The following is a 21,740-nucleotide window of genomic DNA, read 5'->3' as shown; positions in this document are numbered from 1 at the left end:
TTCATTAATAAGAGCAGAGAACCAAAGAATATCATTGAAAGACGCCAAATATAGTAGAAATGTAGGCATATTTACTTTTACAAAGGCAAACATTAAAATGATAATGCAGGTGGTTAATATTGAATAGCAGAAGAATGGTAGGGGACAGGGAAGAGGAAAGGTGCTAATCTTATGATTGTTCTTGTAGGGATTTGGAGTGACTGTTTAAAGAGCTAGACAACTAAGGGCATACAAGCAGCAAAGTATATACCACAAAACAAAATAAAGATAACTGAAAACAGAGTGAAAGAATTCCAAATTATAAATAGAAAAATTATGCCGTAAAATTTAATGACAAACTGACTAAACATGTCTAGCATATCAAGTAACATAAATGGGCTAAACCTACCTAGTGAAAGAACACAGAGCTGTTCTGGTGGAAGTGTGTGTGTACATATGCATGTGTGTGTCTGTGTATATATGTGAATGTATTTGTGTGTATGTGGCGGGGGAGGGGGAGATACAGAGCACACAAAAGTCCTCTCCTAAACCTTTACTCCACCGTAGACCATGAAGGAACCCTCTGGACAGGTTTGAAAACCATTGTTCGAGCCCATCTCCAGCAAGCAGGAGAGATTCCAGATGGAATCCAGGTTTGTGGGATTGAATGTGGGAATCCAGCCCACACTGATGAGGAATATCTCCTCTAGGCTTTGTTTCCCTGCCCTCTGGCTGTGGGGGCCTTGCCTGGAGAGGGAGGAAATTCGAACCCTGCCTTCCTCTGATCCCCCCACTGCTATTCAGCATGCTGGTCCCCACCCTGCCCTGCCTCCAGCAGGGTGTTCAGGATCAGGACAGCCCGACCCTGAGACATAGACCCACCTGCTGGCTCCCAGGAGCCTAGGCACCTCGGAATGAGGTGACGAGGGATGGGGCCTGAGAATTTGCTTTTCCAACAGGTTTCCAGGTGATATGGATGCTACTGGTCCAAGAACAACATGTTTAACAATCACTACCCCAGAGTGTGTCCTTGCTACCACATCTGTGTGCTAAGAAAGGCCAGGGCACCCAACTTCCATGGGAGCAAGAGGGGCGGGCAAGTGTGCCCAGGCAAGGACTGAGCCACATGGCCACAGAGAGGCTGGGCAAGGTCATGTGCAGCTGGGCAGCCTCGTGCCCGGGAAGAGGGAAAAGCATGTCTGGGAAACCATTAGGGATCTACGGAGTGGGCTCAAGGTCTCACCTGGAGATGAAGAGAGGGGTGAGGGACAGGTGTGAATAAGAGAGCTTAGGGTGCTTGGTGACTGGTGTCATAATGGTGGCTTCTCCGAGGGGGGAGAAGCCCGGATCCAACTGCGAGGATCAGCAAAGGCTACCCTGGAAGGCAAAGCAAGCTCAGCTTTGAAGCAGGGGCGCACTTGGCTATGGTTGCCGTTCCTCCCTTGAAGGCAACTAAGTGTACTCCGCCATCTCCGCCCTCTTCATACACCCAAGCTGTTGCATTCACTGTCCCTGTTGTGTTGTGGATTGGGTCTGACATTTTCCCAGGTCTCAAAGTTTCTTCTTCTGCCCTGTCCCCCAGGCATCTTGGCTCTGGAGAAAGCTTCGTGGCAAGAGGCGGTTGGTGATGGCATTCTGCCTCTTGATGACTCTGTCTGTGGTGACCGTCACCCACTTCCCCCCACAGCATCCAGCCACTGGCCCAGATGCGGGTCCCATGGAGCCCCAGGATGTCACTGGAGCCCCTGGCCCCCACAGCTGGCAGGCTCTGAGCTCCAGCTGGAGGCAGCAGGCCAGAGAGCTAGAGGTCTGGAGGGGTTGGCCCTCGCCTAGGAATTCCATCCCAGTGTGTGTTAAGGAGCAAGGCCACAGAGGGACAGTGGACAGAAGCAGAAGGTCCCTGAGAGGGGACAGCAGGCATCCAGGGAGGGTCAGGAGGGACATGACTTTGGCCTCTCTAGGAGATTTGAGATTCAGTACCTCACATCTTGTGCTCCTGAGGGACGATGAGGACAGGGATCCAAGAGCCAAAGACTTGAGTCCCCCCTGGCATGATGATCCCATCGGAGAGGCACAGAATGCGACTGGCATCTCAATTGGCCCTGTCACAGGACACAGCATGACAGCTTCACAGGCTTGGAGAGCTGCTGCTGGACTAACCCCACGGCCCTACCCAGCGGCAGGCAGGAATCTGCCAGGAGCGAGGAACGGAGCCTTGACCGGTAGGCAACCAGCAGGGTATCCCACCCCAGCTACAGGGGCTCGTCGGTGGCCTGGCTCTGTTGGGGAGCTGCAAGAATCTGTCTGGTGTGATGCCGAGACCCCTGAGCGGTGGCGCAGCTTGAGGGCCAGCGGCCAGGTTCCCCCATGGCTCACAGAGCATGATGTACAAGCACTCCAGCTGTTGGCCCAGGGGCAGGTGGTGGGCAAAGCCAGGGTCCCCGGCCACGGGCAGGTGCTGCAAGTCGGCTTCTCCAGTGAGGGTGCCCTTCCGAACATGTCCTCTGGGCTCAGCCATCTCTGCTCCCAGGGGCTCTGTGGCCTGATCAAGAGGCCTGGGGACCTGCCAGAGGTCCTGTCCTTCCACATGGACCGGGTGCTGGGGCTGCGCCGGAGCCTACCTGCCGTGGCCCGGAGCTTCCGCAGCTCCCTGCTGCCCTACCGATACACAGATGGCAGCCCCAGGCCCGTCATCTGGTGGGCGCCGGATGTGCAGCACCTGGGGGACCCAGACGATGATCAGAACTCTCTGTCCTTGGGCTGGCTGCAGTACCAGGCCTTGCTGGCACACGGCTGTGGCTGGCCAAGCCAGGCCCCCTGCCTGCCCATCCACCGCACTGAGTGGGCCCGCCTGGCGCTCTTCGACTTCCTGCTACAGGTATGCGGGGCTGGGCAATGTGAGGGTGGAAAGTGGGGGCGGGTAATGGGATTTGGGATGAATTGAGACCCTGGAATTGCCCTCCTGAGGACGATCTGGGGGACTCCCCCTCCAGTCCTTGTCTTTTGACCACCAAGCCCCTATTCTTGTTATTTTTCTGCCTCTGTGTTTATCCTCCTAGTGGTGTGCTGGAATCAGCTCATGTGGGCTTCCAAGAGCCAATTGCCAGAATTTTCGGGAATTGTGTGACCTGGTTGAGAAACACAGGCATTATTAAAAGTGAGATGATATCAACTAATAATATAATCAGTTATATTAGAAAAAAGGTGATAAATACTCAGAACTCATTAATTCCTAATGATTTCACTATATTTTACTGCACTCTGTACTTTTTAGGTTATTTGCATCTATATAGTAAGTATTATATAATGGTGAGCTGCTGCTCATCTCCCGTCAACTCCATATTCAGTCTTGTTGGTGGCTTGAAATTGGGTATTGAGTATTTCCACCATGGTTGTCAGTGAATGTTGCAAATCAGGACTCCCCACTACTTCTGAGAGCTAGGTGTCACACATTTATCAGCACATCCCTGTTGATGACATGATATCCTTGAATCAACAAGCATTCAAGACAATTACCTAATTCAAAAAAGAAAGTGATTGTGGGGAGACTCAGAGACCCAGGAGGATAAAGGGATGATTCTGGGGCGGGGAAGAATGAGAAAGAATTCCGGCCCCACACGGTCAGCTGAGATCCCTGCCGTGCCAGAAGTTAACCCTGGAGTTTCTGGGGATTCTAGGGAAGGATCAGGTGGTCGGGGCACAGGGTTAACGGTGGGGACTACAGGCACCGGCTGTTTACCAACGATGAACAGTGTGGCTGTGCTGGGGCTGGTCGCATGTCAGCTGTGGAGACACATGTGTAGAAATGTGTCCAGAAATTAAGACCAAAAAAAAAAAAAAAAAAAAAAAGCTCACGACAGGTGGAATAGTGTGCTAAATGCAGACTGAGCCCACCCCCATTTCTCCAGGGATGCCTACTGAGGAAAGACACCCATGTGAGCCCTCAGATTCACGGGCTGGGGTGAGTGGATGAGCCACAGGACAGGGTTCAGGCAGCCACAGGCCCACTGTATTTGGTCCATCCAGGGTTGGTTCCCCTTGTGTTTTTAGAAAATTCTTAGACAACATGTAATACTTTGGAGATTGCCCATAAAATTCCAGCTTCCTTTGAAACATTGGGTGGTTTAGTAACATTGGGCGTCCATTCCCATATGGCAGTGATCAGCCTGAGCTGAGAAGGGATGCCTGCTTCAGAGGCTGCCTTGCTCTCCTTTTGGGCATAGGCCCGACCCCTTATTTTCTGACATCTGCCTACCGCCCCATCCCCGGAACCATGGATGCTACCTGTCAGCCGGTGGGTGTTTGTTTCCAGTCCGTAGGCTTCGCTGCTCTCCTGAGGTACTACTGGCTTCTCCAGCCTGTGTCCACAAATGCTGCTTTGTGAACAAAGAGGAGTGTGTAGCCTCGTGGTCAGCATGGGCTTTGGCATCAGACAGAGCTGGGCTCGAACCCCCCACCCGCAGACCCCTTCCTGAAGCTGGATGACCCTGAGCCGATTACTTTGCCTCTCGGAGATTCACTTTTCTTACATCGAAAATGGGACTGGATGCCTTGACCTCATCCCGTTGGGTCTGACCGTTAAAATGTGTGGTATCTTCTAATTGCCAGCACCTGTGTCTGTGGCCTTGCTCGGGGTGACAAGTGACAGGCTGGATGCTGGGGAGCTAATGCTCTCCAGGTGGTGTGACCAAACATCCAGGTTAGGAAGGAGAAGTTTCTTAGACCACAGGACCTACAGTCCTGGGCAAACAGGGCAGGCTGCTTGTCTGCTTCCAGGAGCAGCCTCAGGGCACTGATGGGAGCCAGAGTATAAAACCCCACCTCCCTGGTGAGGGTGGCTGTGTGCATGCCACATGTCTCACAGAGTCCCTTACCAGAACTGAGCCCTGTTTACTCACAGTAGTCACTGCTCACCCTCTGTGTCTCACAGCCTTGAGACTGGAGGCACCTCCTTGCAAAGCCCCAGTCCAGCTGATGTGCACACCACAGTTTTTCTGCTCCACACAGAGCCCCTGTGTGCATCTCCCAGAGTCGCTGTGTGGACCCTTCCTCAGCTGCCAAGCCCTGTCGTGGGGACAGAAACCTCAGCAGCCAAGGCACACGAAGGTTGGGTGTGTGGTCAGACGCTACTTGGCTGGCCTTGTGCCACCTCTTCCTTGGTTTGCTGAACACCAGTCAAGTCCAACACCCCTGTCTGGCTGGGGCTGCCTTCCTAGAAGCCACTAGCAAGTCAGAGAGAGGCGAGGTTTCAGGATGTGGGTTTCCCAGCACAGAAATCCAAGGTGCCTTCTAACTGGGAACTGAGTATAAACTCCATATACTGCCCACTCATTGGTTTGGTGTTATCCCGTATAAACACTCGCTTTTTTGTGTTTGTGTATCACAAATACCATTTCCCCAACAAAATACACAACCACCGCACACATCCGCGTTCCTTGTACTCCCACAAATCATACCCCATGCTCTGTAAACCCCATCTAACACCTCGTATTAGTGATTGCAGAGATGCTAAGAAACCTATCCAGAATTCAGTGTCTTAAGATACCAGCTCTTTATTTCCACTGAGGGAGTGTGTACAACACACACCAAAGTTGTCTCATGTGGGGGCCAGAGCTAGATTATTTACCACACTAGTGACACACTAGTGGCTGTGACAGCTCGTGAGGGCATCGACCTCCTGGCTCCTGTGGTCCGGCCCGTGTGCTGGCCAGCCAAACCAGATCCCTCAGCCAGAAAGGGGCCATGGCAGAGAGCTGCCGCCCTTGTCCTAGAAAGCCATCAGTACATACGGGAAGACTGGGTCCCAGGGGACTAGTGGGAGAACACTCACAACGTCTAACTCCTAATGAAAAAGTCAAGAGCAAGTTCTGGCAGGCGGTATGACCGGGACCGTGCTCTCAGCTAATCAGCTGTTTGGCTATGAGAGATAAAGGACTAGTTGTGAGTAGGTAGCAGCCCACCACTCCAGGCTGCGTCATGCAAAGAAGCAGGACCAAGAGAGAGTCCGCCACTTCTGAACAGATCAGTGAGAAGCTGGTTCTACTCAGGTGGACAAAATGGGTGGGAGAATGTGTTGGTGTGTTCGTTGGGTGGGACTCAAGGTCGGGGGGCGTGGGGGGGCCCTGCAAGCAGAGTTGTATTCACTCTGGTAAAATGTAGAAAGTCCTTCTCCTCTTGGGTCAGTGATGATGGCCAGCCAGGCCCTGATCAGGAAGAGCTAATGACCATCACATTCATTGTGAGCCAAATCCAACCTGAGAGGAGCTGTGCCTGGGACCCAAGGGGGCCTTTGACCCAGAGGCCAGAGTGAGGGCAGGAAGTGCTGGGGGAGTTGGGCTCATTTCTATTTTTTTCTCTTTTAAAGGGGCCTCTTTTCTCACACTGTGCTTCCTCTTAGAGGGTGTGTGATTGGCCAGATGGTAGGTGAGATGTGGAGAATTCAGGCAGACTGGGAGCTGGTAATTTGGGCTCATGAGAGCATTTCTACAACCTCTGTTATGAAGGGCCTACATGTCCCCAAGAGTGGAGATCCCAGGAAGCCTCACCTGCCATCATCCTCGCCCAGGTCATCATCTTTCCTTACCTGGACTAACACAACAGCCCTCCGATGTGTCTCCCTGCCTCCACTTATGTCCCCTCCAATCCAGTCGCCTTACAGAAGTCTTCCCCAGGCAGACCCTGAGCCCAGGATTCCAGGGAGGTCCTTTATCTGGGGGACAATCTCAGGAAACACCTGAAGGGAGGTGGGAAGTGAGATGAGAGGGCAGGCAGCCGATAAAGGACATGGTATCAAGCAGGTCACCACATGGGTGACTGGGGCTTAGTTCCACAGGAAAATTTCTGAGAAATGGTATAAAATACGTGCTCAGAATTAGCCTACCAAGAGGTGAGGGACTCAGGTATTTATAGCCAAATATCCTATCAATCTTTGGTTGAGGGCTGCTCCTGGTGGCATGGGGCCCCTGGAATTTGGAGAAAGGTCCCAGATAAAGCCATAGAGCAGCTGCAAGTTGGAGGGTGAGCTCTGAAGTTCACACGGAAGTGTTCAGACGCAGAGAGCACACTTCTAAGATCATAAATCAGATCGTGTCCCACTTTCCCATTAAAACAAAGTAAGGCCTTCTCAGTGCTCTCAAGATCAGGTTCTCCAAGGCCCCATAGTCTTCAAAGACCTTCAAGGATCTGTCCACACCCCCATCTCTTGGCACTTGGCCTTGGTTAGTTTCTAAACACACCCAGCTCCTTCCGGTGCAGGGCCTCTGGCTTGGATTTGCTTCTGACTCCTCCTCCCCAGGCTTGAGCAAGTCTGACCACCCCTCATTGTTACTCTCTTTCTCGTTCATGGCATCTTGTCTAGTCCCTTTCTGATTCCCAGCACAGTATATAAATATTTTATTTATTTGTTCATGTATTTATCATATGTCTCTGTTTTGTTCATCACCACAGCCTCAGAACCTAGCACAGAGCCAAACTCTCGACTCAGTCTCCTAGATAAGCACTTGTTGAATGAATGAATGAGTGAATGAATGAATGAATGAACGAACAGGTGATGAATGAACTTCCAGGGTCTCTGTATGATTTCCTGTCTAGGTGTTACTGTGTTTTGCTTCCTCAAACACCACTTCTTCCTCTAGACCGAAAAGAATCCCAAAGCTTTCTATAGGTCTCTCGTATAGGGTCTGTATAGAATCATAGAGGTAGAAGACAACGTCTGTCATGCTCCTGCCTTCTGGCCGTTAATTAACTTACACTTCCAGGACAGATGCCAATGCCCTTGACCACTGTTTCAGCACTTTGCCTGTGTTAATGCATAACAGCCCTTGGAGGAAGAAAATATTCTTAGCTTCATTCTACAGATGGGGAAACTGAGGTTTAAAAGAGCCAAGGAGGGGTGCCTGGGTGGCTCAGTGGGTTAAAGCCTCTGCCTTCGGCTCAGGTCATGATCCCAGGGTTCCAGGATTGAGCCCTGAGTCTGGCTCTCTGCTCGGCAAGGAGCCTGTTTCCTCCTCTCTCTCTCTCTCTGCCTGCCTCTCTGTCTACTTGTGATCTCTATCTGTCAAATAAATAAATAAATCTTTAAAAAAAAAAAGAATTTAAAGAAATATATAAAAAAAATAAAAGAGCCAAGGAACTTGCCCACAGTCAAAGCCTTGTTTCATCCAGTGCCACCTGGCCCCTGAGTGCATGGTCTTGCCCTCTTTGCTGTACCAAACTGGCTCTAGAAGAAGTATTTATTGAGCCTCTTCTGGGTGGGACTGGCCCATTTCCTTCCCAAGGAGCCTGTTTTCAGTTATTTGTGATCCTGTGTGTGTTCCTTCTGTTGAGTCCGAATCTGTGGCTTCAGTTCATGTGTATCTCCTCTGGTTTAGTCTTCCTGGAACATCAGGTATTCTGTCAGTTAGAAAGGACCTCAGATCTGTTCTGACCGCCGACGTTTCAGGCTTCCAACCAGAGACGTGACATATCAGAGTAGCCATTCATGAAGCACCTACGGCTGTCTGGCAATGTCTGACCCAAACCACACACATAAACCCATTTAAGTCCGACAACAGGCAAAGAGATGGGAGCTGTGTTCCACCTCATTTCACAGATGGTGTAGCCAACTACGGAGGATGGAAACCCCTGTCTGGACAAGGCTGACATTGAGTATCTTTACATATATTTAAAAGCAGGACCTCAACCAGGATGAGGCATGAGGGACAGACTTCTAAGATGATCCCCACAGTTCCCTCACCACTGGCATTAGCCCCTGCCCTTGAGTTAGGGTGAGACCTGCGAATATGATAGACCAGCACTTCAATGATTAGGTTACCAATCATTTAACTTTGAGTTGATCAAAGGGAGGATTATCCTGGATGGGTCCGACCTAATCAGGGGAGGCTTTCAAAAGAGATGAAGTATCTGAAGAGTGTCCTGCTGGCTTCAGAAAGCAAACAGCCATGCTATGAACTACGTGGCGGAAGGGAACGTCTCTAGGAGGACCCTGAGATCCCCGGGACCTAGTCCTGCAACCACAAGGAATGGTCTCTGCCAACAACCTGAACGAGCTTAGGGGATGACCCTGAGCTATGATGAAACCCAGCACCTGGCCAACACCTTGGAGTTCAATGTGGTGAGACTCTGGAGAACCTGGCGAAAATGTGGTGGACTCCTGACTCACAGAAACTGTGACATAATCAGTGGGTTCTTTGAAGCCACTAAGCCCCTGGTCATTTGCAATGCAGCAGTAGAAAATGAATTTATGAGCCCAGGGTCCAAACGTCTTAAGGAGGTACAGCGCCTGTCCCACGTGACAGGGACCGTGGGCGCCTCCCTGTTTCTTCAGCCCCACCATAGCCCTGTCTCTGTTTGGATTTTTCTAACTTGTTTTCTTCTTTGTCTGTCCATAGTATTTGCCCCATTATCTTTTGGGTTGTTGGCCTTTTCCTTAATGATTTCAAGAGCTTTTTATAGATGAAGGCAATTAGTCTTTCGTTTTACTGTATGGTAATATTTCAGGTTCGGTTGTCATTAAACATTGTTTATAGTCTTTCTGCTATGCAGAAATGTAAAAGATGTTATGTTACTAAAATTATCCAGCTTTTCTTTTATGACTTCTGGGTTAGTATGTATTTTAAAAGGCCATCCTCACTTCAAGGTTATTTTTAAGACTCCATGTATTTTCATCTATCTTTGATCCATCTGGAAGTTATTTGGAGCAAGAGATAAGATGCAAAACAACGATTTTTTTTTCAGATGGCAACCCAAATGTCTCAGTACATTTGTTGAATAATCAACCTTTTCCCCAATCTGAAATGTTGCCTTTACCATATAGCCAATTTCCATATGTATGTAGGTCTATTTCTGGACCCTTTTCTGTCCCAGTAAAGGTTCTGTCTATTTTTATGCCAGAATCACAGTTTTAATTGCTGTGCTTCGTATTTTATGTTGATAACCAAACCAGTAGGGCTTGGTCTTCCTCATTGCTCTTTCTTAGAATTTTCCTGATAGTCTTGCATACTATTATCGTAAGAAATTTAGAGTCAGTTTGTCACTCCTTCTCCTTCGCAAGTCCTTTTGGGATTTTACTGGGATCAAATTAAATTTGTGTGGACTGTAGAGAGAATTTATATCCTAAAACATGAAGTCATTCTAGCCAAGATTTGGATATTGTTGGTTCACAACCCACTCTGGACCTCCCCAGGTGTAATCTGAAAGCGGCCCCTCTACGTGGAGGGCCGTGAGAGACCAAAGAGGCAGACCACTCCAGGTTGGTAGGTGGTAGGTGTAATCAATGAAGAGAACTTATATACCAGGCTTGCCTTTAGCAGCAGCCAGACAGAGGATCTCCGTGCCCACCTACCAAACCTTAGAAGTTTATAGAGAGGCCTTAACCGGATTCACTCATGTACACCATGCAGGTGTTCTCAACACCACATCAACATCTCAAGGCCATGTCCTCGGAGCAGCCTCTGGGATCAGGAAAGGCAAGCGAAGCCCACATTCCCAGGAGGACCAGGGAGGGGGCAAGAGGCCTCTGAGTGCCCAGGTCCAGATCTCAGGTCAACCAGCAGTCATGTCTTTTCAATGACGTTCTCCAGCAGCTATGTCTCTCCCTTTATTCATGTTCCTCAGAAGCATCTAGATGTCTTCTGTTCGTGTGGGGTTATTCCCAGGGAGTTCATCTTCCTGTGGCCACTGAGAATGGGATCTTTTTTCCATTAGATGTTCTGGCCAGTAGCCTCCAGGCTGTGTGAAGGCTATTATTTTTGTGTTTTAATGTGATGTCTAAAAGCTGCTCAGTTAATCCTCTGGGTTTTCCAAGTATCTCAGCGTTTCATCTGTAATGAATGCCCTTGGTCTTCTCATTGCCTCTCGCCTCATTACATTTGCTGGCGGCTCCAGGGTGATTGGGAAATTTTAATGGCCTGGGAGACACGAGCTGTTGCTACAGATTTGGGACAGTTTCTGCTGTTTCACTATTAAACATCATAGTAGTTTTTGACTGAAGATATAATGAGGAGCTATTCATTATTCTTGCTTTATTAAGAATTTCTCTTCTCAGGAATGGATGCAAAATTTTATCAAATGTCTTCCAAGTATCCGTGGAAGAGGTCACAGCATTTCCCTTCTGATGTGGGGACTCTTTATTATGTGAGGACTCTTGTGGAAGGTGTTCTAATGGTGACTCACCCTAGCTTTCTCGGTTGGAAACTTTTTTGCTGTGGTGGATTTATCTTTTCACGGCTGTGGTGTTTGTGTTGCTGTTAGAATTTTAGACCAATCTACATATGTCTTTTTAGATAAGATCTAGTTCTTCTCAGTGCATCTCCTCAAAGCCTGTTAGCCAGTCTGTTCACCCACATCCCAAGCGGGGGACACAACCTCTGGCCTCAGGCTTGGGACAGATGCAACATCCAGATGTTCCTTCCTGAAGCTTCCAGGAATGATTGCCCTTTGTCAGGACACATGGGGAACACTCCAAGGTGAGTCCTCAGAGGGAAGTGGGAGCAATACCCATTAACCCACTCCTCTCCCACTCTGACCTCCCCAAAGAAGCCTCAAGAATTCTCTGTCCGCCCACTGGGCAGGGTGGGACCAGATCCTTGCCCTCTGTGGAGAGAGATGCTGCCACCTCGTGGCAGTCTGATCACCAGGCGGTGAGTCGGCCCTGCCAAGAGCCACCCTTTCCACCCAGAAAGACCCAGGCCTGTCATTACTTCCAGCCGGGGAGAAGGTCCCTAAACGGAGGAGGGGGGGATGGGCCTCCAGGAACAGCAAGTGGTCCTCCTAGAATCCACCAGACCCAGATCAGGCACTGGCTGAGGAACCCTTCTTGGCCCAGGAGCCTGATGGGTCAGTTAGGGGACTCTGGCCACCTTTCCTACCCTGTGCTGGCTCCCCCCAGACCTCCCCTCTCCCATAGCCGGACCTCCTGTCCCTCGCTGGCAGACTGCAGTGTCTTGTCTCACCCAGATGTCCTGTGTGGTGGCCACAAAGCCAGGCCTCCCGCCGGACACTTCCGGTGTTGGCATCTTGGCCAGAAAGGTAGAATGTAAGTGATCATAGTCCCCGTGTTGTCAGCCAGCCACGCATGTCATTCACTCATTCTTTCATTCAGAAAAACCTCAGCTAAGGCTCCGGTTGTGAAAACAAGTGCGGGTGCTGGGGACAGGACCAAACCATGTCTTCATCTTTGCCAGCAGGGAACTTGGAAGCTCTGGTGCCACAAAGCACATGCAGCCACACCCCACACCCCCTGACTGGTCAGAGACGGACCGCTCGGGTTTGAGTCCCGGCACCTCCACTTCCTTGCCGTGAGACCTTCGGCACATTACTGGGACTCAGTTTCCACAACTTTGAAGTGGGGATAATAATGGCATTTATCCCTTGGCTACCGGGAAGGAGTGAACCGGTTGTCGCGTGGAAAGCACTGAGTGAGCTTTACAATGGCTTAAGTAAATGTGAACAGACTTCAGTCCCCATTATGGGCATGCAACGTTGCTGGGTGGGTCAGAAAAGCAACACTGCAAAGGTTTATCATTTTTTCTTGGTAACTGCTCTTTTTTCAAAACGGGGGAAAGAAAATCAAATCCTGAAGGAATGTGGGAATGAAACTTAATCTTGGTCCCATTTGGCTGCTAGCCCGCTGCTGTTGAAATTGAATTTCTCTTCGGTGGAAAAAAAATAACCAGACAATATGGCGAAATAATCAAACTGGCAACGGGGCCTGGCTAGGCCCTTCCTGTTAAACATTCAGATGGGTACTGAGTTGAGAAGCCAGGAATATTGGATGGGCCCATGTTCCTTGTGGCTTCCTCTGGAAATAGATGCTGTAAATTGAGATCCACACAGAATGGCCGGGAGACGGGGCTGGGAAGGACTTGGCGGGAGGAAGGGGCCTTGGCTGGCTGGGCGTCAGGCATAATATGAAATCCAGAGCACTTACTGTGTCAGTCTTGCCAAAACTGCCCTGGCCTTTACTCTCCTAGCCAAAGAGAACCCAGCAGGTGTTGTGTGTTGGACAGATCTGTCCAGAAACTGGGCGTACCCACAAGAGCATGGCTACCCTGTTGTAACTTACTTTATTTCAGATTCTGGTTCTCTGGCCTGTAGCACTGGGTGAAGCTGGGGTTTCCTGGTTCCTGTGGCGGAGGGTGGGGGTGGTGGGGGGTAGACCCCTGAGATTCCTGGAGGTCTTTGGGCCTGTCTTTCCCAGGACAGACATAACAGAAGGCTCTTTCTCAACAACCACCCCCTGCCTCACAGGTATCATTATCGGATGTGAGCCTCAGGGCAGGTCCATGGGAGGGGAGTATCGCTGCCCCATTTTGTTGATGAGAAAACTGAGGAGTATCAAGGTTAAATAACTTCCTCAGGTCATAAAGCGAGGACATAGCAGATGGGAACATGATACAGGCTTCAAGTGGCTTTAAAGCCAGCTGGGAGGTGGGATGGTCTGGAGGCAAGCTGCAGGGCTCTGTCCTCAGCCCTGTCCTGGTCAATGCTATTATTAGTAGCCTGAGTGAGGACACTGCAGCTAAACTAGACTTTCACACAGAGCCCTGATGTGATTCACCTTCTTCCCATTCCCAGGTCTGGGGATCAGTGCATCGCCATCTTCCACTGGCCACCCTCGGTCCAGGGATGTGTATGACCCGATTTGGTCCAGTCAGGTTAAAGGGAAGGTTGTTGGAGGAGAATTTCCTTTCCCTTCTATCTGTCTCTCTGTCTCTTTTTCTCTCATTTGTCCTCTACTTCTCTCTGGACATGAACAAGGAAGCACATGCCCACAGTGGCCACCAGCAGGCTTCCAGAGACAACACTGTGATGTTAACCTCGTTGGTGGGGAGTGGAGAGCAGAAAGAGTCCTGACCACGACAATAAGGAGCACATGTATCTCTAGCCTGCCCGATCTTGGGGCTAATCGCTGCCACTGAAGATCTTAATTTTCCTTATGGTTAAAACCGTTTTGAATTTAGTTTTTCTGTGACTTGTGGCTGTCGTTATCCAAAGCCCAGGCAGCCAAAGCAGTGATGGCCCATGTCGGGGGTCTTGTTAATGGGCTCACTTCATGCCACCCTGGACAGACTGGACCAGTCCTCTGAGCAGCGCCTGTGGGTGTCTTTGGCCCACCGCCCCTAGAAATACTCCCTAATGGGGCCTCACAGAATTGCCCTCAGCCTGTTTGGGTGATTGGTCTAGGCCCCGATGTGCGACTTCTCCATGCTGAACTGTTGCAAAACAGAACATGTTTTGAGACAGCAGTTGGGACTCTAACGCTCTCATTCCTGGATGTCTAGTTTTGTGACATTGATTGAACCATAGTTATTGTTGTTTGTGTTGGAGGAGATCAATTCTGCATTTTTTCAGAACATACGTGAGTTTTCCTGCCAAGGGATATGGAAACGAAGCGAGACCTTTGACTGGCCAGAGCTGAGCCGGGCTGAGTGGACTGGGGGGTAGCTTTGAGGAGTACTGCCTTTCAGAGGACAGACCGTCCCCCCTCCGCCCCATTTGTGGAGAGGCGTGGCTGTGCCACTGGGCAGAGGGAGGCAGGATGGTAGTGCTGGCCTGGGTTGGTCACCCCCAGTAATCACAGATGAGAGACATGGGCTGTCCAAACCCCACCATGCCCGCGGCTGCCTCAGTTGCTGTCATGGAGGATGACAGGCTCTGTGTTTTCTCATTCTTCCCCTTCCTCCTTCATAGTTTTGAAAGCTCTTCTCTAGCCTTAATTAGCAAGGGTGAGACCATATTAATTAATCTCATGAAGAGTAATGATGGAGACCTCATTTGACCTCTGTAACCAGCTCCCCTTTCCTGATTTTCAGGGAGGCAGGGTAGGATAATGCCGAGAGCTGGCCTTCGAGCCAGGCAGACCTTGGCTCAAATCCTAGCTACGTGACTTTTACATTTATGACCTTGGGTATGTCTGGGGTCAGTGTCCCCATATGTAAAATGGGCTCATAGCGTCTCCCTAGCACAGCTGCAGTGAGGAGTGAAGGAGCTGGGGATGGACGGTGGTTTTCATAGTGGTGGTCACCGGAACGATGTTTTGGTTTTTTTTGTTGTTGCTTTTGGTTTTTTAAAGATTTTTTTTTATTTGACAGACAAAGATCACAAGTAGGCAGAGAGGCAGGCAGAGAGAAAGGAAGGGAAGAAGGCTCCCCGCTGAGCAGAGAGCCTGATGTGGGACTTGATCCCAGGACCCTGGGATCATGACCTGAGCCTAAGGCAGAGGCCTCAACCCACTGAGCCACCCAGGTGCCCTGATGTTTTGTTTTGACACCAATTCTCCACCACCAACTGGTGTCCCACAATGCAATTCAATTCTGACACTGTCCACCTGGAGTCCGTGTCAGATCCCAGACAAGCTAAGGGGTTCAGTCCTACAAGACTGTCCCACTTCAGATCCCAGTCAAAAGTCCTGGGCTACCCACACTTCTGACCAACTGGCTATAAACCAAGGGTTCTCATGACTGCCCTCCGCCCCAGGTTGGATTGTTTGATAGAATGGCTCAACAGAGCTCAGAAAAACACTTTACTTATGTTTACAGGTTTATTATAAACGATACAAATGAATGTTCTGATGAAGAGGTATATTGGGTGAGTCCAGAAGGGTCCCATGCCCAGGAGCTTTATGTCCCTGTGGAGCTGGGATGGGCCACCCTCCTGACTCATGGAGCACTTCCAACCCAGAAGTGGTTGGAAGTGCTCCAAATCTCATTGTTCAAGTTTTTATAACCCCATCTCCAGCTCTTCTACTCTTCCTGGGGGGTTGGAGTATGGGGCTAAAAGTTCCTGTCCTCTCTTCACTTGTCTTTCCAGTGACCAGCCCCCGTTCTGAAGTTATCTAGGGCTCCCCTGCGTCATCTCATCAGCATAAACACAGATGTGCTCAGAGGGGCTCATTATGAATCTCTCGGGAAATTCCAAAGGTTTTAGGAGCTCTGCACCAGGATCAGGGGACCATGACCAAATATGTTTCTTATTAGACCACATCATCATCATCTCGGAGGGAGACCCTGTCATTGCTGTGTCAGATTAAAATGGCCCCTGCATTTGCTTTAAACCTGTGACTGTCCTGTACCGTCACCACCACTATGGGGGAGGCAGGTGCCCCAGATTCCCCCAAGAGCTGAACCATGTGGTAGAGCAGAATCACAGAAGTTTCCCGAGGACTGAGAGAGGAAGCAAACCCTTTCTCTCTGTGGGGTTCATCACCCACTTGCTGCCATCTGGCTTCCTGCTTCCCTTTAACTGACTCTCACTCACCTCCACCCTGACTCTGTCCCCTCTGTGCCCTTGGCCTGGACGGTTGCCCCAACCAGAGTATGTTACCTGGAGCTGATTTCTGGATTCCCAGGCTGGCACCTGCCTCTCCAGGGGTGTTGCCAGGCTTCCTGCACTAGACCAGCCATTCTGCAAAGGTGGGATCTGGGTCTCACTGCTGGGTCTTCCACACACCAGGCTCTCTCAGGAACTGCATTTCCTTCACGTCCTGAGAGTTAGCTCCTGTGTGATTCATCAGCCTCCTTGGGGGGGTCCCGGAGTCCTCCCTCTCCCACGACCCTGACACCGCCTGGGCACTTAAGATCATTCAAACCACGGGCCCCACAACCCAGGAGGATCTGGTAGACCTTCCTAGGATTTGGGCAAATCCCAGGCAGCTGACTGCTGCTTCACCTGCCTCGATTTACCCCACACTAGACCTGAACTCAGAGCTCAGCCCTTCCCCCAAGGCCAGCAAGCATTTCACAAGGGTGGCCACTTGGCTGGGGGGAGGAGGGTTTGGGGAGGGCACATCTCACACCCTCAGCCTCCTGCTGCTCCCTGCTTCACTTCCCTCTTCCTCTCCTCTCTCTCCTCCCCCTCCCACAGCAACAAATGGATTTTTCCTCTTGCCCCAAGCAAAGCAAGTCCTCCCACACCCAGACCTCTGGAGAGCTCACCTTCTGTCATTAGCACTCCTCAAGGTATTGTATCAAACCAAATTTCCTCCCTATGAGGGAAAAACGTGCATCTCCTCCAGCTCACCCCCCTGTGACAGACACTCCCTGCTGTCCCCAGCCTCACCCTCTCTCTCATCCACTTCCTAGTACATCCCAACCTTTTCCACACCACCTCCCCCTTCACCTCCCCCTTTCCTGTCTCTCTCCCTACAGCAAGACCCTCCCTCTCCCACCCAAGAGGACTCTGCCACTTCTGTTTTTAGGCCTCTCCGTTCTGGACCTCTTTGCGTTTGCTGCCTACCGCAGATAACTTCCTCAAGTAGGTCAGGGCGGGGGCGGATCCCTGTTTCTGTTTAATTCCTGACTTGCAGGCTGCAACTCCTTCCTTCTGAAGAAAGCTCCTGGAAGCAGGTGAGTGGGATATATTATTGTGAGAACCCTGTGACACTCTGAAATGCCATTTACATGTGTGTACATAGGGGGTGGGAGGCAGAGCTCCTCAGAATTGACCCCACATCATGCTTGAGAATTCCCACTCGAGGCATCCAGTGGAAACCAAGCCTGTGAGGGGAATGCCCTCCTCCTCCCTTGATTTTGATTCCGGCCTCCCCGCAGGGTGGGAGAGGTGTCGACTCTGGAGCTGTCTAGATGGTCGTTAAAGCACGTTTAGCTCCAAGGAAGGGAGGGACCCCTGCTGCAGCACTGGCTGCTTAAACAAGGAGTGGAGTCCCAGTGGATTTCCCTCAGGACATGGATGGTCAGCACTGGGAGGCCCAGTGGCCTCAGGCCAGAGTTCGGTGGAAAGCTGTGCTGGCCTGAGGCGTGAGCCAGCAGCTCCTGGGGTGCAGGGCGAGCTGGCTGGAGGAGCAGAGCAGAAGCTCCCTCTCTGGCCAGGGGCCAGCAATGGGTTGACCGGCACTGACGGCCACCAAGGGCTGCCTCCAGCACGAGGTCCCCCCGGGCCAGGCTGCCTGAGTGCTGGGCCCGAGGGGCAGGCAGACCCTGAGCCGCACCCCTCACAGGCTGGGTGTCCTCGCAGGTGCACGACCGCCTAGACCGCTACTGCTGCGGCTTCGTGCCCGAGCCATCGGACCCCTGTGTGGAAGAGAGGCTCCGAGAGAAATGCCGGAACCCAGAGGAGCTGCGGTTGGTCCACATCCTGGTACGTCCCCTGTCACCCAGACTCCTGTCTTCCTGTCTCCTTCGGAAGATTCCGCTCCAGAGTTGCGGAGATCACATGACACGGGCCATTCCCAGCCCTGTTCTTTTCAGCAGCAGGAGCCTTTGTCTGAACAATGTTTCTGGGAAGCCACCATACATAAAACTGACCCCAGTGGGCCTTTGCCGATACAGTTGAGGTGGGACCACTCCACCATCCCCTCGAGAGACTACAGGGGACCCTGAGGGCCCCTGGAAGCAGGTGTGGGAACTGTGTGTCTGGAGAGCCGCCCCCACCGTCCCAGCCAATGTAGGAACTGTGGCATGGAAAAGGGAGGGCAATTTCCAAAGCCACAGGGCTGGGCAGTGGCAGTGACAGGCTCTCTCTACAGCTCACAGGCTCGTGACAATCTGAGGAACCCTGGGCTGCCTCCTGTGAAAAGTAGAGCCCAGGGTGGGAAAGCGGTGTGCCGCGGCCATCAGAGACAGGGACAGGAATGGCAGAGCAGCCACTTCTGCCCAAGGAGCAAGGGCCCACCCTTAGGAAGGGCTACTCTATCTTCTCCCCCAGTGACCCTAATGTCCTCGATGTCTTCCCCTGGCCAGTTGTTTGTGGAGGGTAGCTGTCAGCACGGTGTCCGGGCTGAGCATCAGGCAGGCCACACCAGCCCGGAGGCTTGGGCTGCCTCGTTAAACCTCTGGGTGGTAGGAAATCTCCAACTCCTGTCCTTAGAGCCTGCTCCCCTCTTCCCTGGTAAAAGGCACTCACACGGGGAGAGGTAAGGCTTTTATAACTATCATTCACTCTGAGGGGGCAGCCATTTCACAGATCCCCTAGGACAGCAGATTTTGGAGGAAGGAGTCATCAGGCTTCAAAAAATAGATGATCCCTGATGTATAGAGAGGGGTGAGGGAGGGAAAGCTAGGGTCCTGGAGGCAAAAGTTCATAAGTTAAGCCGAGGGTGATAGGGAGAATTATGGGAAAATACCATGGAATCCTGGAGAATGTCTAGGAATGGGGCGGATGAGGGTGGGAGAAGGGAAGACCAGGCCTCTCATTCCGAGCCACACCATATTTTTAAAGTGCTAAGGTATTCCCTTTTGCTGGTTTTAGTTTTCAAAGGGATTAGGAGTCGCTAAACTCTTCTCTGGGGATAGATGGAGTATGGCGCCCAAGGCTGGAAGGTGTGTGCGTTCTTGGTGACACTCAGGGGAACACGCAGGCACAGAGCAGCCACCAGTGGCCTGGAAGGGGTGAGGGTGTGTGAGCATGCGCGTACACAATATACCCTGAAGCCACAACCTGATGGTGGGCTCCCTGTGCACCTGCCGGTTCTCACCCGTGCTCCTCACCCCTTAGCCCCCTGAGGGGACTGAGCAGGAATCAGTCCCTCTGCCTTGCAGTTTCTCAGGGTGTGTCTTCGCACTTGGTCCAGGTTGGACCTAACCCGCTACTTAGCTGTGTGACTGTGTGCAAATGACTTAACTTCTCCGTGCCCCTGATTCTGTAAAATAGAGCTGATGCTAAAGGCTCCCTTCTAAGGTTGCTGGGAGGGTTCACTGAGACGGTGCCTGGAAGCACTGAGCACAGCACTACCATAAAGTCAGATTACAGCTCAGCACAGGGGAACCTTCCAGGCAGGTAGCAGGGTGCATTGTGGGATTGTCAGCTCAGGGGCCCCCAAGACCCTTAACACTGACAGAAGCCATGGGTACCAGCTAGGCTGCAACCTCACCCACCCCTGTCCCTGTCCATCTTCTTCCCTGAGGTCCGAAGCAGTGATCCATCCCATCTGGTCTACATCGATAATGCTGGCAACCTTCAGCATCCCGAGGACAAGCTGAACTTCCGGCTGCTGGAGGGCATCACTGGGTAAGGGTCAGCGGGATTGGTTGGAAATTTGGAGGTGGAGACCCAATAGCCCTGCTGTGGACCGTGGGACCTTGACCCATGGTCCTGAGTGCTTTGCAGCCTATTAGACAAAAGCTGCTGGATCTGAGCCCCAGGAGGAGGTGGGGAGCTGGGAGGACACAGTCAGCAGACACCCCCATATCCAGAGGGCCTCCTTGTCCCAGAGGAGGAGCCAGCCTGGGGAGCCCCCCTTCCCTGCTCACTCACTGCAGGTGGCTCAGCCTGGCACTTGCCAAGCACAGCAGCTGGCATTCAACTGGGATAGCAGAGCTGGTTTCCCCTTCTTCTCTGTGGGATGGGGGACCCATCCAGAAGCCCCATCCCCTGCCTGTTTTCACAGCAGAGTTGGTAGGAGGGTTCTCTGAGGACGAGTCAGCAGGCGGGCCCCAGGCATTCTGCAGGACACCTGTGCCAGGCTGGCCAGGTGTGCAATTCCTGGCCATCTGGCTTCACCGGTCCCAGACATTTTCTGAGAGCACTTTTGCTTTTCCCTTCTGTCCTGGCCCCGGGGGGACCTGCCTCCAGGTTTCCTGAGTCGGCTGTGCAGGTTCTTGCCTCAGGGTGTCTGCAGAAGCTGCTGCTCCTGTCCCTGCAGATGGACCCCGTGTTCTGGGAGAGTCAGGGCGGGAGGCAGGGGCTGGAGCGGGTGCTCCAGACCCTGGAGCGGCGAGGCCAGGTGCTGCTGGAGCACATCCGGAAACATAACCTGACGCTCTTCAGGGATGAGGCCCCATGAGCTCCCCCGCTGCCCAGGCAAGGCTCTTGTCCCGCTGGCAGGGCAGCATCCCTGACCGGATGAGCTTCCATCCTCGTGGCCACGTTCTCTTGGGTTCCCCCAACCTGAAGACAAATTGGAAAAGCCTGAAGAAACCAGAGGATACCTTGGGTGTCCCGGATGTCCCGTCTGCTCGGGAGGGTGAAGGTGGTGGGGGGTGGGGGGCTTTCCATCTTACCGCCCTCCTTTCAGCCTTTTCGGCTCTGGCTGTTTACTCCCTTGCACCAATAAATATGTTCAAGAACGTCCTAAGAACTGCTCCAGATACTATAAAATTGTGCCTCCCACATGCATATGGAGGGTAGACGCATGCGTGCATGTGTGTGTGTGCATGTGGTTTCCCTCTGAAGACACTGAGCCAGAAGCTTGTCAGTAAGCAAGGCCTGAAGCTGCCAGCAAGCCCTTCTATGTCCTGATGTGAATAGGTGTGCTCAGCACAGAAAGGCAGACATATAAACAGTGTGTGGCCCTGCCTGGCTTGCCCAGTGCACATCGACCACCCAGGGCACGGTGGGGACATAGGGCCCAGCGCTCTGCTCAGCCCACTCAGCAGAGACCCGTCTCCAGCGCAGCCCTCAGCATGGGCCTCTTCCTCCCTCAGGGGTGGTAGAGGGTCGAGGGAGGCTCCAAGCCCAGTTCTGCCTGCCTCCTCAGAACTCCAGGGCTGGGCCTCACACCTCCTGAGCTACTTCTCAGCCAAGAGTGGCTCTGGCCAGGGGCGCAGGTCTCTCGCAGTGCTGTTCCTCCATGGGTAGCCCTGCCCTCCCACCCTTCCACCTCTGAAGACTTTTTGAAATGTAGGCACCCTTAAGGTTTTTTTTCTCTTTTGATTTTCAGAGGACTGGACTTGAACGAGGGAGCCCTGGGTTCAGATCTGGCTGGGGTCACTTCACGGCTGGCAAATGACAAAGGTTATTGGGCACCAGCCATAATGACTAGTAACATTTCCTGGGCAATGACTATGCACTGGGCATTGAGACCG

General features: G+C 51.9%; 1 protein-coding gene across 6 annotated transcripts in view; it reads left to right on the top strand.

Moving 5' to 3' along the window:
* The window catches only part of GASK1A (golgi associated kinase 1A), a 79,279-nt gene extending 58,271 nt beyond the window's left edge, over positions 1 to 21,008 (top strand). Inside the window, exons 7-12 of one of the 6 annotated variants that reach the window (XR_013967539.1) lie at positions 1,562 to 2,857; positions 16,843 to 16,937; positions 17,127 to 17,232; positions 17,953 to 18,075; positions 19,841 to 19,944; positions 20,509 to 21,008. Coding sequence is in view for 1 of the 6 variants with exons in the window: in XM_080815764.1 (XP_080671890.1) it covers positions 1,562 to 2,857; positions 17,953 to 18,075; positions 19,841 to 19,944; positions 20,509 to 20,719 (1,734 nt within the window). In the remaining 5 variants the exon portion in view is untranslated. Of the gene's footprint in view, positions 1 to 1,561; positions 2,858 to 16,842; positions 16,938 to 17,126; positions 18,076 to 19,840; positions 19,945 to 20,508 lie in introns of those variants that run through there. The other 5 variants (XR_013967540.1, XR_013967541.1, XR_013967542.1 and 2 more) reach the window with 5 other exon arrangements.
* The last annotated feature ends 732 nt before the right edge of the window (positions 21,009 to 21,740 follow it).

The sequence above is a fragment of the Martes martes genome (assembly GCF_963455335.1).
Source record: "Martes martes genome assembly, chromosome: 1".
NCBI classification, from domain to species: domain Eukaryota; kingdom Metazoa; phylum Chordata; class Mammalia; order Carnivora; family Mustelidae; genus Martes; species Martes martes.
This window is presented reverse-complemented; position numbering and strand designations above follow the sequence as displayed.